General features: G+C 41.7%; 1 protein-coding gene across 6 annotated transcripts in view; it reads right to left on the reverse strand.

The window, feature by feature from the left end:
- The window catches only part of LOC103067645 (BTB/POZ domain-containing protein KCTD5), a 54593-nt gene that overhangs the window by 39735 nt on the left and 2069 nt on the right, over window positions 1–12789 (reverse strand). For all 6 annotated transcript variants that reach the window (XR_015798110.1, XR_015798108.1, XR_015798111.1 and 3 more), the window contains exons 2-3: window positions 723–831; window positions 23–114 (exon numbers count right to left, since the gene is read on the reverse strand). Coding sequence is in view for 3 of the 6 variants with exons in the window: in XM_088151863.1 (XP_088007989.1) it covers window positions 23–114; window positions 723–831 (201 nt within the window). In the remaining 3 variants the exon portion in view is untranslated. The remainder of the gene's footprint in view (window positions 1–22; window positions 115–722; window positions 832–12789) is intronic.

Here is a 12789-nt window from a genome sequence, read left to right on the forward strand (position 1 = left end):
CTGAAAATAAAGAGGGTCCCACCTGTGAGATTTTACTGTCTCTTTCCCTTATTTTGTCCTTCACCAGTTTGATTAAGGATGTGATGTTATAGAATTCAGCTTCTTCAAGAACACCTTTAAAAGGAAACCAAGTTACAAAAGAAAGGCAAAACTTCATTCTCATGGAAAACAAAAGTTTGTCATCAGCCATCCCTAAGAGGCAGCATGAGACCAGGCCACAGAATACTGCCACCTCTCACTCCATTTCCCAAGAGTGGTCCTGGAACACAAGGTTGCCAGAGCCAAAACAGATGAAAAGGCAATAATCTCTGGAACACCATGTTCCTTTCCATGTCTTCAAATACATTATAACTGGAAATGTTCCACCTGAAAGGAGGCAACTTTGAAAGGTGTGGGAGCAATAGAGAGATTATTTGGAGGCCTGGCTAGCTAGCATTCTAAGTAAGATTTGGATCTCCTTGTATAAATTTACTCCTTTTTTACTCCTATTTCGATTGTTTGGAACAACTGTTACAAGAGTTAAATGCCAGGACCTTTTTCTAAAGTATTATTCAAAATCCCAAGCCCAGGAAATTCAAAGATGAGGCCACCACAAGTTGAGGTGCTAAGACCAACCAGCTTATGCAAATGATCGTGCAACTGTTTTCCAACTGAAGCAATTTGAACACTAACTTTTGGAGCAAATTAATGTCAGAAGAGTTTTTCTGAAATGCAAAACATACCTTCCTCTGCAAGGTCTTTATTGATAACCAGTTTCCCATGTCGGAGATAGTTCAGCACTGGTCCAAAATAGGTTGGATCTCTGTCTATTAAATAGGCACCTGCTTCATCCTAATTAAAAAGAAATACATTTTATTTGGTAAACATCCCACTTTTCCAGCAATCAGATCCCAAAGCAGCTTTTTACGTTTTAACAATAAAGCAAATAATGTTATTTAGTTCACTGTGGTCTCCTTGGGGAGGTCACGTTTATTAGTTTGACATCCTCAAGGCAACTAATTAGGTTATGATTCAATTACTTTAGTTTTCAAGAGGACCTGCCAACTGCAGACTGTGACAAAGGCAACCAAGAGGAGATGCTTCATTCAAAGACTGAACTATTAAACAAATCCAGCAAGTTTCTATTTTTTAAATCTTTTAAATTAAAAGATTAGTGTTCCTAAGCTTACCAGAAAGGATAAAAACTTCAATGCAGAACTCAGATATAAGTGTAAAATTCTCCCAATTTGCTAACAAATGTTAGCTTTATTTGAAAAATTTATATGGCCACCATAACTAACAAACATAGAAAATAATAAAAACAAAAATTTTACTCTAACCCACTATTAATACCATAACAGTATCCACTCAAAAAACACAAACCATGCTGGGTTTACCTCCCATCCTGACCCAATGCCTGAAGAAAGAACCAGGGCTTAACAAGCAAGAAGGGAAGGGGCCTATATCTTGAGGGGGGGGGGGCAGGCTGTTCCTTAAAGCAGGCACAGCTATGGAAAAAGTTCACTTTCTAGTTCCTCCCAGATAAAATATTTAAGAGAGGGGGTCTGCAGTGAGCCCACCTTATCCAATCTAGTGAGACAGACAGATGTCCTCAGGGAGAAATGCTCCCTCAAATTTAGCTTTTGCACTAAATACACCTAAATTTATGTCAATGTTGACCAATAATAAAACAAGGAAATTCTCCAGTCACCTTAAATCTCAATTCAAATGCTCGATTGGTTTATATAATTATGAATCCAATGCAGAGACATTCATATATCATCTATTCTCAACAGAATCATGACAACATTGTTGATGGGTTGGTTGGTTTGCGTGCCTAACAACTGCCTAGACTAGTCCTGGCAGTTTTCTTGGCAAGATTTTTGAGAAGTGGCTTGCCAGTTCCTTTTTCTTCGGAGTGAGAGAAGTGGCTGGCCCAAAGTCACCCAAGTGGCTTTGAGCCCAAGGCAGGACTAGAATTCAGATTCTCAGTTTCTAGCCTGGTGCTTTTAACCACTGCACCAAACTGGCTATCTGTTTACAGATAAGAGGTAAAAAAAAAAAAATCACGTTGTGGCTTATAGCCCAGAGCTGCAATAACCTTCACCAATTATGATTATGATTATATGTCATCAAGTCATTGTCAACTTTTGGCGACCACATAGATAGATTTTCTCCATGATGATCTGTCCCTAACCTGGTCCTTCAGCTCTTCCAACAGAACACCCATCACAACTTTTATCAAGTCTATCCATCTTGCTGCTGGTTGTCCTCTTCTTCTCTTTCCTTCCACCCTTCCCAGCATTAGGACCTTCTCCAGAGAGCTAGGTCTTCACACAAAGTGTCTGAAGTAAGATAATTTGAGCCTGGTCATTTGTGCCTCAAGTGAGAACTCTGGGTTGATTTGTTCAGTGATCCATCACTTTGTTTTCTTGGCTGTCCACGGTATTTTCATGAGTCTTCTCCAAAACCAAGTTCAAAAGCGTCAATACTCTTCCCATCCTGTTTCTTTAAAGTCCAGCTTTCATTTCCATAGAGTGTCACAGGGAATACCATGGCTTGCAGAATTCTGATCTTTGTAGGTATAGTCACATCACAGTATTTGAATATCTTTTCTAAGGCCTTCATGGCTGCTCTACCAAGTGCTAGTCTGTGGCGTATTTCTTGACTGCTTGTTCCTTTATGGTTGACAGATGACCCTCAAAGGCAGAAGTCATCTACCACTTCAATGTCTTCATTGTCAGTTCTAAGGCTGGTTGTTCTACTTGTTGCCATTAGTTTGGTTTTCTTTATATTTAATTTTAGTCCCGTTTTTTCACTGTGCTCCTTGTCAGGTTCAGCCCAAGAACAACAAAGAGGCGATCCAGTCCAGTTCCTTTATTAGCTTGCAACTAATAGACAGAATCTCACCAGACTAAACCTATGCTAAAGCAACTAGTGGATATACCCCGTGAGACTCTAGGGAGGGGCTAGCCTCTTACTCTTCCCATGGTCTTGCTGCGGACTGAGAAAGCACTTTCTCTGGAATGTTCCCCCTCCCTCCTGATAACCTTGATCCTCCATTCCAGTATCTTCCTCGCTCAAGCCTTCCTTACACTCCTTGACTTTTAGTACTAGGGCTTACAGATCCTCTGCATTTTCAGCTATCAGGGTAGTGTCATCAGCATAGCACAAGTTGATGTTTCTTCTGCCAATTTTAAAACCACACTCATTTTCTTCCTCCACCTATACCCCTGTCAAATATCACATGCATTACCACCCCCAGACTCAACTCATTCAATGGAAGACATTTCAGGAGAGTACTGTAGGAAGACATTTCAAGGGAGTACTATAAGCTGTGTACATAGTGCGGCTCCCAGCCCTGGGCTGCCAGTGTGATCACACTGCTTTTGATGTGTGGAAGAGTGAACAGTTTACTCTCTTGAAATCCCTGTCTTTCCAATCTCTGTGCTCTGCAGCAGGGATGGGAAGGATCAGGCAAAGGAGAGAATGCCTACAGAAATCACTTTCTCCCTCCACCCCACAGAATGGAAAGATTGGAGAAGAGATTTCAAGAGAGCACTGTAAGCTGTTTAGTCGGAAAAGAGCAGCTTAGCCTGCAAAAGGAACGTGAGTGTGGCAAATGTCTCAGAAGGGACCCTCCCTAGTTTCTTGGGCTATAAAGGCAACAGAGGAGAAATGTACTTTCAGACTTTCAAGATTATGTTATTGTAACATTACAAAAAAGTAGAATTAGTTCATCTGAGTGTGCTTCCTGTCTGGACTAACTTACAAGGCTGACATCAATTCTTCCTGTTTGAACAAGGACTTCAAATTCTGATACAATGCTAGCTCATGTTTACCTTATTCTAATTATTGTATTATACAAATCAAGCAATAGGAAAAAGGGGAGCATGTTTATTAAAATAATATTTAATAAAGGTCCATTTAATTTAGAAAGAAAAGCAGGTAAGGAGAGAGGAGCAGGGAAAAAAAGAGAAAGACACAGCACAGCCATAGAAGAAACAGCAATTTGTCATCTTTCCCTGCAATCAAGAACATACAGATATAACTAGCAAGCTTGTAATTAAGAGACAGATATGAGGAAGTCTAATATCTTATATACCAATAATCATAAGAAAAACATAAGAAAAAAATGATCTTCCCTCAATAGGAAATGAAGTGAGATTTTTTTTAGCAACCACATGATGAAATTATTTCTGATCACCATCTGATAGTTTCAAAACCAAAATAAAAACCTGCTGAAATATTGAAGAATGTTCTCTCAAGCAGTATTTCTCATGTTACTAAACATCTTTCTGCACTGACCATTCTTAGTAAAATCAGGAAAAGCATAAGAGTTTGTCTCCTTATTCAATTAAACAAATCAGATTCTGATAGAATTTCATTCCTCACAGCCAATTTAAGGTGCCTCACAATGAATAGCGGAGGCTAAAATGATAAGCTGGAATGAGTTATTTCAAGTTCTTTCAAGGATGAGTTGATAATTTCCAGCAAAGCCAATATCTCCTAAATTAAAATTGATATGTAAATAGAGTTGGAGGGAGTAAAATTCCAGAGATGTTGGCAGCCTTTTGTATCTCCATAATAAATATATCTACTACTTTTTCACAATCTTCCAACTGAGATATTCTACCATCTCTAATCTGGAATTTATAGTGGGCAGCCATATAAATTGAACACACATGCACACACACACAGTCTTTTATTTATGCAAACATCTACATACATACACCCACTCCAAAGGGTCTGGACTTTTTACAACTACTATCAAATCAATAAATCAATAACAGAGCCCCACAGACCACCCAGCAAAAACAAACAAAATAAAACAAAACAAAACAGTCATCCAATCCAGGTTGCCCATCATCACTATTAGAGCAAAAAGTCCAGCAGAATAGAAGTGTTTTTATTTTCTAGCAAAAGGTTAGCAGGGGAAAGGGTGTTCTACAGGGTAGGTGGGGCCACTAAGAAGAATTACTTCTGGACCTCTACCTCCTCAAGCCCACCACAAGGTAGGGATCCTCAGAACCCTCTCAGGAAGAATGCAAAATAACTGAGCGTATGTAATGACCTCCCTTGCATAGCTCCCAATGCAAGCAACTCCCCTTGACACCATTGTGGATTCAAAGGAAAGTTTGTTTATTAAGGATTGGTATACAGGTCGAGAGCATTGCTGAGACTGAAGCCGACGCACACCAAAAGTTACACTTATCCCTTTTCCCCATTGCACCCCCCCCTTTCTGTCTCTCAGGTTATCTTGTGCCTGTCGCTGCCATCAGTACCAGGGCAAAACAGGGGAAGGAGGGAGGGATAATATTCCATAATCAGGTGAGCAACAGAGAAGGCTGAGTTGGCCCACTGACTGGAGAAGATGGCAAGATGGTAACAGGCAGTAGGGAGAAGGCTGAACTGCTTAATTCCTACCTTGCATCTGTCTTTTCCAAAAGGAAAAGGCAGTCCAACTTGTCAGAAGCTGCATCGTGGGAAGCAGAAGAGAAATGTAGATCAAAATAGGCAAGAAATTGGTGAGAGAATACCTAGTTCAAGTATCCTGGACCAGATTATATCCCAGGGCATTAAAGGAATTGGTAGATGTTATCTCAGAGCCACTGACTGAAACCTTTGAGAAATCCTGGAGCCTAGGGGGAATGCCAGAAGGCTGAAGAAGAGCCAACACTGTTCCAATATTTTTAAAAAGGGGGGAAAGTAGACCCAGAACAGACCTGTGGAGTCCTTGGTGTTCTCTGAACTTGGTTGTTTTCTTGCAGATGTACCTGGGTAATGAAACGTCTGCAAGAAAACAGCCAAGCTCAGAGAACACCAAGGACTCCACAGTTCAACCCTGAACTACATACAGTATATTCTCTTCTACTGGAACTACAAACCAATCACCTTGACATCAATACTTGGGAAAATCCTAGAAAAGATCATCAAGCAGTGGGTTTGCAAGCATTTAGAAACAAACAGGGTGATTACCAGAAGCCAGCATGGGCTTTTTAAAAACAAGCTATGCCAGGCAAATCTTACTGCTTTCTTTGACAATGTCTCTACATTAGCAGACCAAGAGAATGGTGCGGATGTCATATACTAAGATTTTAGTAAGGCATTTGATAAAGTAGACCATAAACTGGAACAATGTGGGATGGATGGTCCAATTACCAGATAGATTTGCAGCTGGTTGAACAACAATCCCCAATGTGTGGTCCTTAATGGGTCTATAGCCACATGAAGGGATGTATACTGTGGGGTACCTGAGAGTTCTGTCCTGGCCCCAGAATTCTTCAACATCTTCATAAATAACTTAGTTGAGGAAATAGAAGGGATGCTCATAAAATCTGCAAATGATACAAAGCTGACCATACAGAAGACAAGCTCAAGATTCAAAAGGATCTTGATAGACATGAACATTGGGCCCTACCCAACAAAATGTTAAAGAGTGAGAAATTTAAGGTACTACACTTAGGCAGAAAAAATATATGCACAGGTACAGGATACGTGGTACGTGGCTTAGCAGTAGTACTTGCGAGAAGGATCTGGGAGTCTTGGTGAGCCATAGAATAAGCATGAGCTAGTAATGTGCCACAGTTGCCAAAAGAGCGATGCAGTTTTGGTTTGTATCAACAGAGGCATGGTGTCAAGGTCATAGGAAGTGATAATATCGCTCTATGCTGCACTGCTCAAACTGCGTCCTGTTCTGTGTCCTACAGTACAAAAAGGATGCTGAGGAACCAGGAAAAGTGCAGAGGAGAGTGACAAGGATGGCAAGGGGCTAGGAGCCTAAATCTTATGAAGTGCAGTTAAAGGAACTTGGTATCTTTAGCTTAAAGAAGAGAAGGCTAAAGGGAAACACAATAGCAGTCTTCCAATACATGAAAGGATGGCACAGGGAAGAAGGGGTAGATTTATGCTCCAGAACACCCAAGGGCAAGACAAAAATCAATGGGTAGAAGCTTAACAGAGAGAGATTCAAACTTAAAATAAGGGCTATTAAGCAGTGGAACAGTCTGCCTCCTGAAATTGTAGGTGCTCCATCGCTGGAGGTTTTCAAGCAAAGATTGAACAGCCATTTGTCAGGGATGGTATGAGGATTCCTGCACTCCAAGCTCCCTTCCAATCCTGTGGCTCCTGGGTCCCATAAGGTGGCATGGTTTAATTGATGAGACAAAGAGTATGTCAATCCTGTCCAATCTTACCACATGGGCAGAAACAGTTGGGGTGGCAATCCAGAACATTCCCTTCTGAGAAGACCACATACATTAGGGTCCAATTTTATTTAGGATAAGAGAATCCATAAGATAATAGGAAGCCAAGGCTTGTATGACTTTATATGTTAATACTAGCAAAACAAGCATTATTCTGTTAAAATGGCTCTTGCTCACCAGTAAGTGGGCAGCTGCTTTCTATACCAGTTGTAGTCTCCAAGTGGTCAAAAAAGGCAACACCCCAAGCAGAGTGCACTGCAACAGTCCATCCTTAAGGTGGGGCATGAGTCATTGTTGCAAGGGCTTCCTGCTCCTAAAAAGACTGCAACTGGGGAACCAGCTGAAGCTGGGCAATCCCCCAGCTGATTCAGCAGGTACCATGAGTCCATGAGGACCCCCATGTCACAGACTTGCTCCTTCAGGGGAGTGTAACCATGTCCAGAGTCAGCACAGGAACCATGTCAGATTGTTTATGCATGAACAATACCTCCATCTTGCTAGAATTCAGTTTCAGCTTGTTCTGTCCCATCCATTCCCTCACAGCCTCCAGACATCAGGTAAGGACCTCAATTACATCTCTGCTTCAGCCTAGGGTGGAGATATATAACTGGGTATCATGAGCATATTGACAATGCCTTACCCTGAATCAATGGATGATCTCTCCCAACAGTTACACGTAGATGTAAAAAAGTGTAGGGGGAGAGACGAGTCTTAAGGTACTCCCCACTGGAGCAGCCATAGTCTCAACCGTTCATTTCCTATAACTACTGATTACAATTGCCCACTGAACACCGAGAAAAAGAGGTCCAGATAATCTGTTTCATCCAGAACTCTCTGCAGTTGTCACCACCCTACCACTTTCTCCAAAACAGAAACTGGAGATTGGGCAGAAGTTCTCAGTTGAATCAAAATATGGCCTCTTCAAGACCAGGTGCACTACTTCTCTTTCAAAGTGGCTGGAACCACACCTTCTCTCAAAGAGGCACGGACTAACTCTTAAATCCAATTACTGCAATCCCTGAAGGAGCCAGGTAGGGCCCAGCTTTGTTCCACAGGTGGCACAGCTCATGCTACCAGAGAATCCAGCTACTACTTCAGATTCTACCAGTTGGAATGGTTCCCATTAGATTCTGCTCAAGTGGTTTCTGTCCTGTTTCAGGTCTCAAACTCACACACAGTTGCTAGGTGAGGAAAGCAATTTACTCAAAGCAGAAAGAGATAATGGCAAACAAGGAAAGGAATGTAAATCAACAAAGCTTACAACTGGAAAGTAAGCTTGCCTAGCTGGTTTCACTTTCAACAGGAGCACCCAGAAGAGTAGTCAAAATCCGGTCCAAAGTTCAAAAACCGAAGTCAGGTTTGTCAGCCAGTCCAAGGTCAGAGTTCCACAAGTAGGATTCACAGGAATGCCATGCCAGAGCAAGAAATCAGATGGTTGTTTCCAACAAGGAGACACGGGTCAGAGCTACCTCTTAAATCAGGCTGCAGTCAGTTATCACTAATCAGGAGATTTACTCCCTTGCTTGGCGAGGAGCCTCATAGAACATCTTTGCTCTGCTCTTTACTCTACTCACTGGGTGCAAGGGCTGGGAGGCTTGACATCATTCTCATCTGACTGCTCCACCTGTTCAGGTGATGCCTGTGTTTCATCAGCCTCAGGTGATTCTTGGCTTTGTGCCTCCTGAGGCTGACTTTCCACAGGTTCTGCTGGAGCCTGTTCTTCGGAGTCAGAGTCTGAGTCCTGGGCCATGACAGGTCTCTAACTCAGTATGAACGTGAATAGTTCTTGGATTTTCTGGTCACCAAAAGATGAACCCAACAGGAAAGAGTTTACTTCTTCTGATCAGACAGCAGAGCTTAGACCTTTGCTACCCAGTGGAGGGAAAACCCACTTTCTCAGCTGCATTTATTGATCTCAACTGAAAGTAGTTCAACACAGTATTGACATAACATACAAATTTAGAATGGTCTAATGTTCATTGCAGCCAAAATATCAAGGAAAAAAACCCCATGTTCCTTGAGAATAATTGTACTGACAATTCTATAGTTGCTTACTGTTGGATGGGACAGTTGGATCCATCTTCTTATGACCAGACTGGTACATCATGGTAAGTCTGAGTACTGTTCTTGGTCATCAAAGGTGGATCCAACAAGAAAGGGATTCCAGGAAGGCTCAGTAAGAGTTATAGCACCCTCATAGAATGTCAAAAGCTGCTCTGCAGATGCAAATTTGGTTATCTTAGAATGTCTAATGACAGTAGCTGGGTCTGCATTTAGAAGCAGCAGCTGAAAACCAGGGCCTCTGAAGGTTTGTTGCCTGGGTACAGGGGCTGAGACCAAGGAGCTAGAACATGAAACTGGTATAAAACATTGGTCCCACATTCCCCGAGAACAGCCCACCCCTGTCTCCCACCATATCTCCCCATGCCCATCACCACCATAATACTTTGGCCCGCTGGCATCCCCCAAAGGTTACATCATCCCTCAATTCAGCCCCCTCAATTCCCAAGGCCAGGGACCTCCCATAAAACTCAATCCCCTCCATCCCAGGGAGAGGAGGCCAAGCACACAGAGGCACTTCAGCTTCTTTGTCTCTCAGTGCCATCAGGGTACCCAGCGCCCACCTCCCCCACTCCACCCACAAGCACACCCACAAACATATACAGATGCACTCACACAACCCCCCCTCTCACCAGCTGGTTAAGGGCTCCCTTTTCACCCTAAAAACAAAAGATGTTGATAGCACCAGTGGTGCAAACAATTCCAGTGAGGAAAAAAATGGAAAGCAAAAGAAGGCAATGTAAGGTTTGCCCCGTTCGACAGAGAAACTCCCGTGACACGTGTGGTTCACAAAAGAGGTTTACTCATGCGTAACGTAGCAGTCACAAGCAAAGCCAGGACTGGCTTGGTACAATTGCATCACTCGTTATATTCCCCCCTTCCTGCGTTTTTCCGCCCCGCGATCACGTTACCGCTGCGGATTATCGGCCCCCCAATAATCCCTCTTGATTGTCCATGATGGCAGGTTCGGTCAGGGTCCATTGTCCTTGATTGGCAGTCCCTTCCGGCTTGGGTTGGTCCCTCCCCGTTATGTGCAAGCCCGAGGGTTCTGTGCTGCGCGGCGATCTTGTTTCGCTGCCTGCGGCCCCATTCATTGTTGGCTCGCGCCGTTATCAGTGTATAGTTAAAGCTTCCGCTGCGGTTTTCCTGTTTGGCTGGGCGCAGGTGGCCCATTAATTAGCGGCGCTTTCAGTTCCTCTTTTCCTCGCTAGCTACCGCCGGTGGAGTTCGCGTGGTCTGGCTGCGAGCTTCCCCGAAGCCCCGTGCTGACCGAACCTGACAGGCAATGGGACTACATATAAAACCTAATCAAGATCTCAGCAGAAAAAAACAAGATGCAAGTTGGAGATGGAGTGCCAGATTGCTGATGAAAACTACACACAGCTAGTCCAAAACTTTGGCAATATTAGGAAACTGAAAGCTCAGAATTTATTTATTTGATTAGATTTATATCCCACCTTTTGTACAGGAGCTGAAAGCAGCAGTGAACACAGTGTTTCCTCATCCTAGCTGATCTCACAATAGCAACCTTGTGAGGTACCTCAGGCTGAGAGTGAATGACTGGTCCAAAGTTACCCACTGAGCTTCGGGGGGGACTAGAATCTGGATCTTTCTGCTCCAAGTTCAACACCTTAATCACTGTATCACACTGGCTCTGAGATCAGTTTACAAAAAGATGTTAAGAGTAACAAAAACAGTATAATCAAATCTATTCAAAATAAGAGTAATTTAAGAATCAATATACCAGGTGCTTGCTAAAGATACAAATTCCTCACAAGTAACTAGGGAATCTCAAATTCTAATGTTGCGGAAACAGAGGTCCTGGAGAGCTCTGTGTTCCTCCTTCAAACCACACTAATCTAATTATTTTTTGGATCTTCCAGAAAATGCCCTCAAAACAACAGAATCACAGTACAGTAGTCTGGATGAGGAGTAGAACATTAGGTCTTGTACACATCTACTGTTTACAAAGAAACACAGAGGTATTCAGCTGTTATTTTGGTTTAGTCTTCTCTGATAAGAACGTATGTGTTCCATCAAGAAATTATAAAAAGCAGGAAGAAGGAGCAGGATTGAAGCTTGAAAGCGACAGAAACATGGTTGGGAAATACCTGTTTGGATCATTTAAATCATCAGGGTCTTGTGAACCGCATCCCAGGATACTGAAGAAATTAACTGTTTTGAGATATTCTGGAAAACTAGTGAAATGCCAGATGATTTGAAGGAAACTACAGCTCAATCTGACACCAGCATCTAGGAAGTTTCTACAGAACAAATGCAATTTATAAAAAAACAGTATGGTAATTACCAGAAGTCAGCATGAGTATGTCTTACCAGACTCAACTTCTTTGATCAGATAACTTAATAGCTTGTGGGAATGCTACAGATAAAATATATTTTGATTTCAGCAAAGTATCTGACAAAGTGCCCATAATATTCTAATTAGCATGCTAGCTATATGTAAGTTGGACAGCATGACAATCAAGTACAAACAAGATCAAATCCCAGAAGATCCTGGATCTTCTACTCTCTTAATATTTGAAGATATTCAGGGAATGCTTATCAAATCTGCAACTGACAAAACTGGGTGGAATATGTAATGCCCCAGAAGACAGAAATAAATTTCAAAGCTGTCTGGATATGTTGGCAACACAGGATGAAAACAAAAGGATGAAATTTAACAGATGCAAATGTAATATTCTTCACTAAGGAAACAACATTCAAACACACCAGATGGAGGAAACCTTGGAATAGCAGTTGGCCATAAACTGAATACAAATAAGCAGTGTGAAGCAGCTGCATAAAAAGCAAAAGCAACATTATGCTGCATCAACAAAACTAGTTTCCAAATCACAGGAAAGAATTATTCCACTTTATTCTGCTTTGACCAGACCCCACCACAAGTAGCATGTCTGGTTCTGGGTACCACTCTAATAAGGATTCAGAGAAAAGCAATGTAAATTTTAGGGGATTATCAACTAAGTCATCTGAAGAGAGACAGAAGGACCTAGGACTGAGAGGAGACAATTGAGGGGAAACACAGTAACATTCTCCTTGAAATAATGACTCTTCAAAGAATGGAAAGATCAGGTCATTGTCACTCCAAGGTACAGGACACAAAATGCTCTAAGTTATAGGAAGGCAGATTAGTAATTTAATGTTAGGAAAAATATCTAATTGTAAGCATAGTCTGACAGTGGGACCTATGACCAATAACAACTTAGAGTTCAAGTTGATTATGGTCATTGAACAATATTTTATACAAATCTATAATTATAAAGCACCAAAGAACCATAACAAAAAGTAAAATAGATGTATGAAGTACATAAAAAGAGTCCTTAAGTACTACATTAAGAACCTTCAAAATATTAGTATGTTAACAATAACTTTATAAATCATAACCTCCCAGAAAATCAGAACTGACAGTGAGCTTCCATAAAATTGAAAAAAAAAGAGGGAGAGAAAATTTGTGTAACTAGTAAAAATTCAAAGGAATCAGTCTCCACTTTGAGCTCAATCAGTAATTCTGTTAATTAAAAATAGA

This window comes from Python bivittatus, unplaced genomic scaffold (assembly GCF_059951505.1).
Source record: "Python bivittatus isolate LINGU-HERP-01145 unplaced genomic scaffold, Pbiv_v1 ctg000030_np1212, whole genome shotgun sequence".
NCBI lineage: Eukaryota > Metazoa > Chordata > Lepidosauria > Squamata > Pythonidae > Python > Python bivittatus.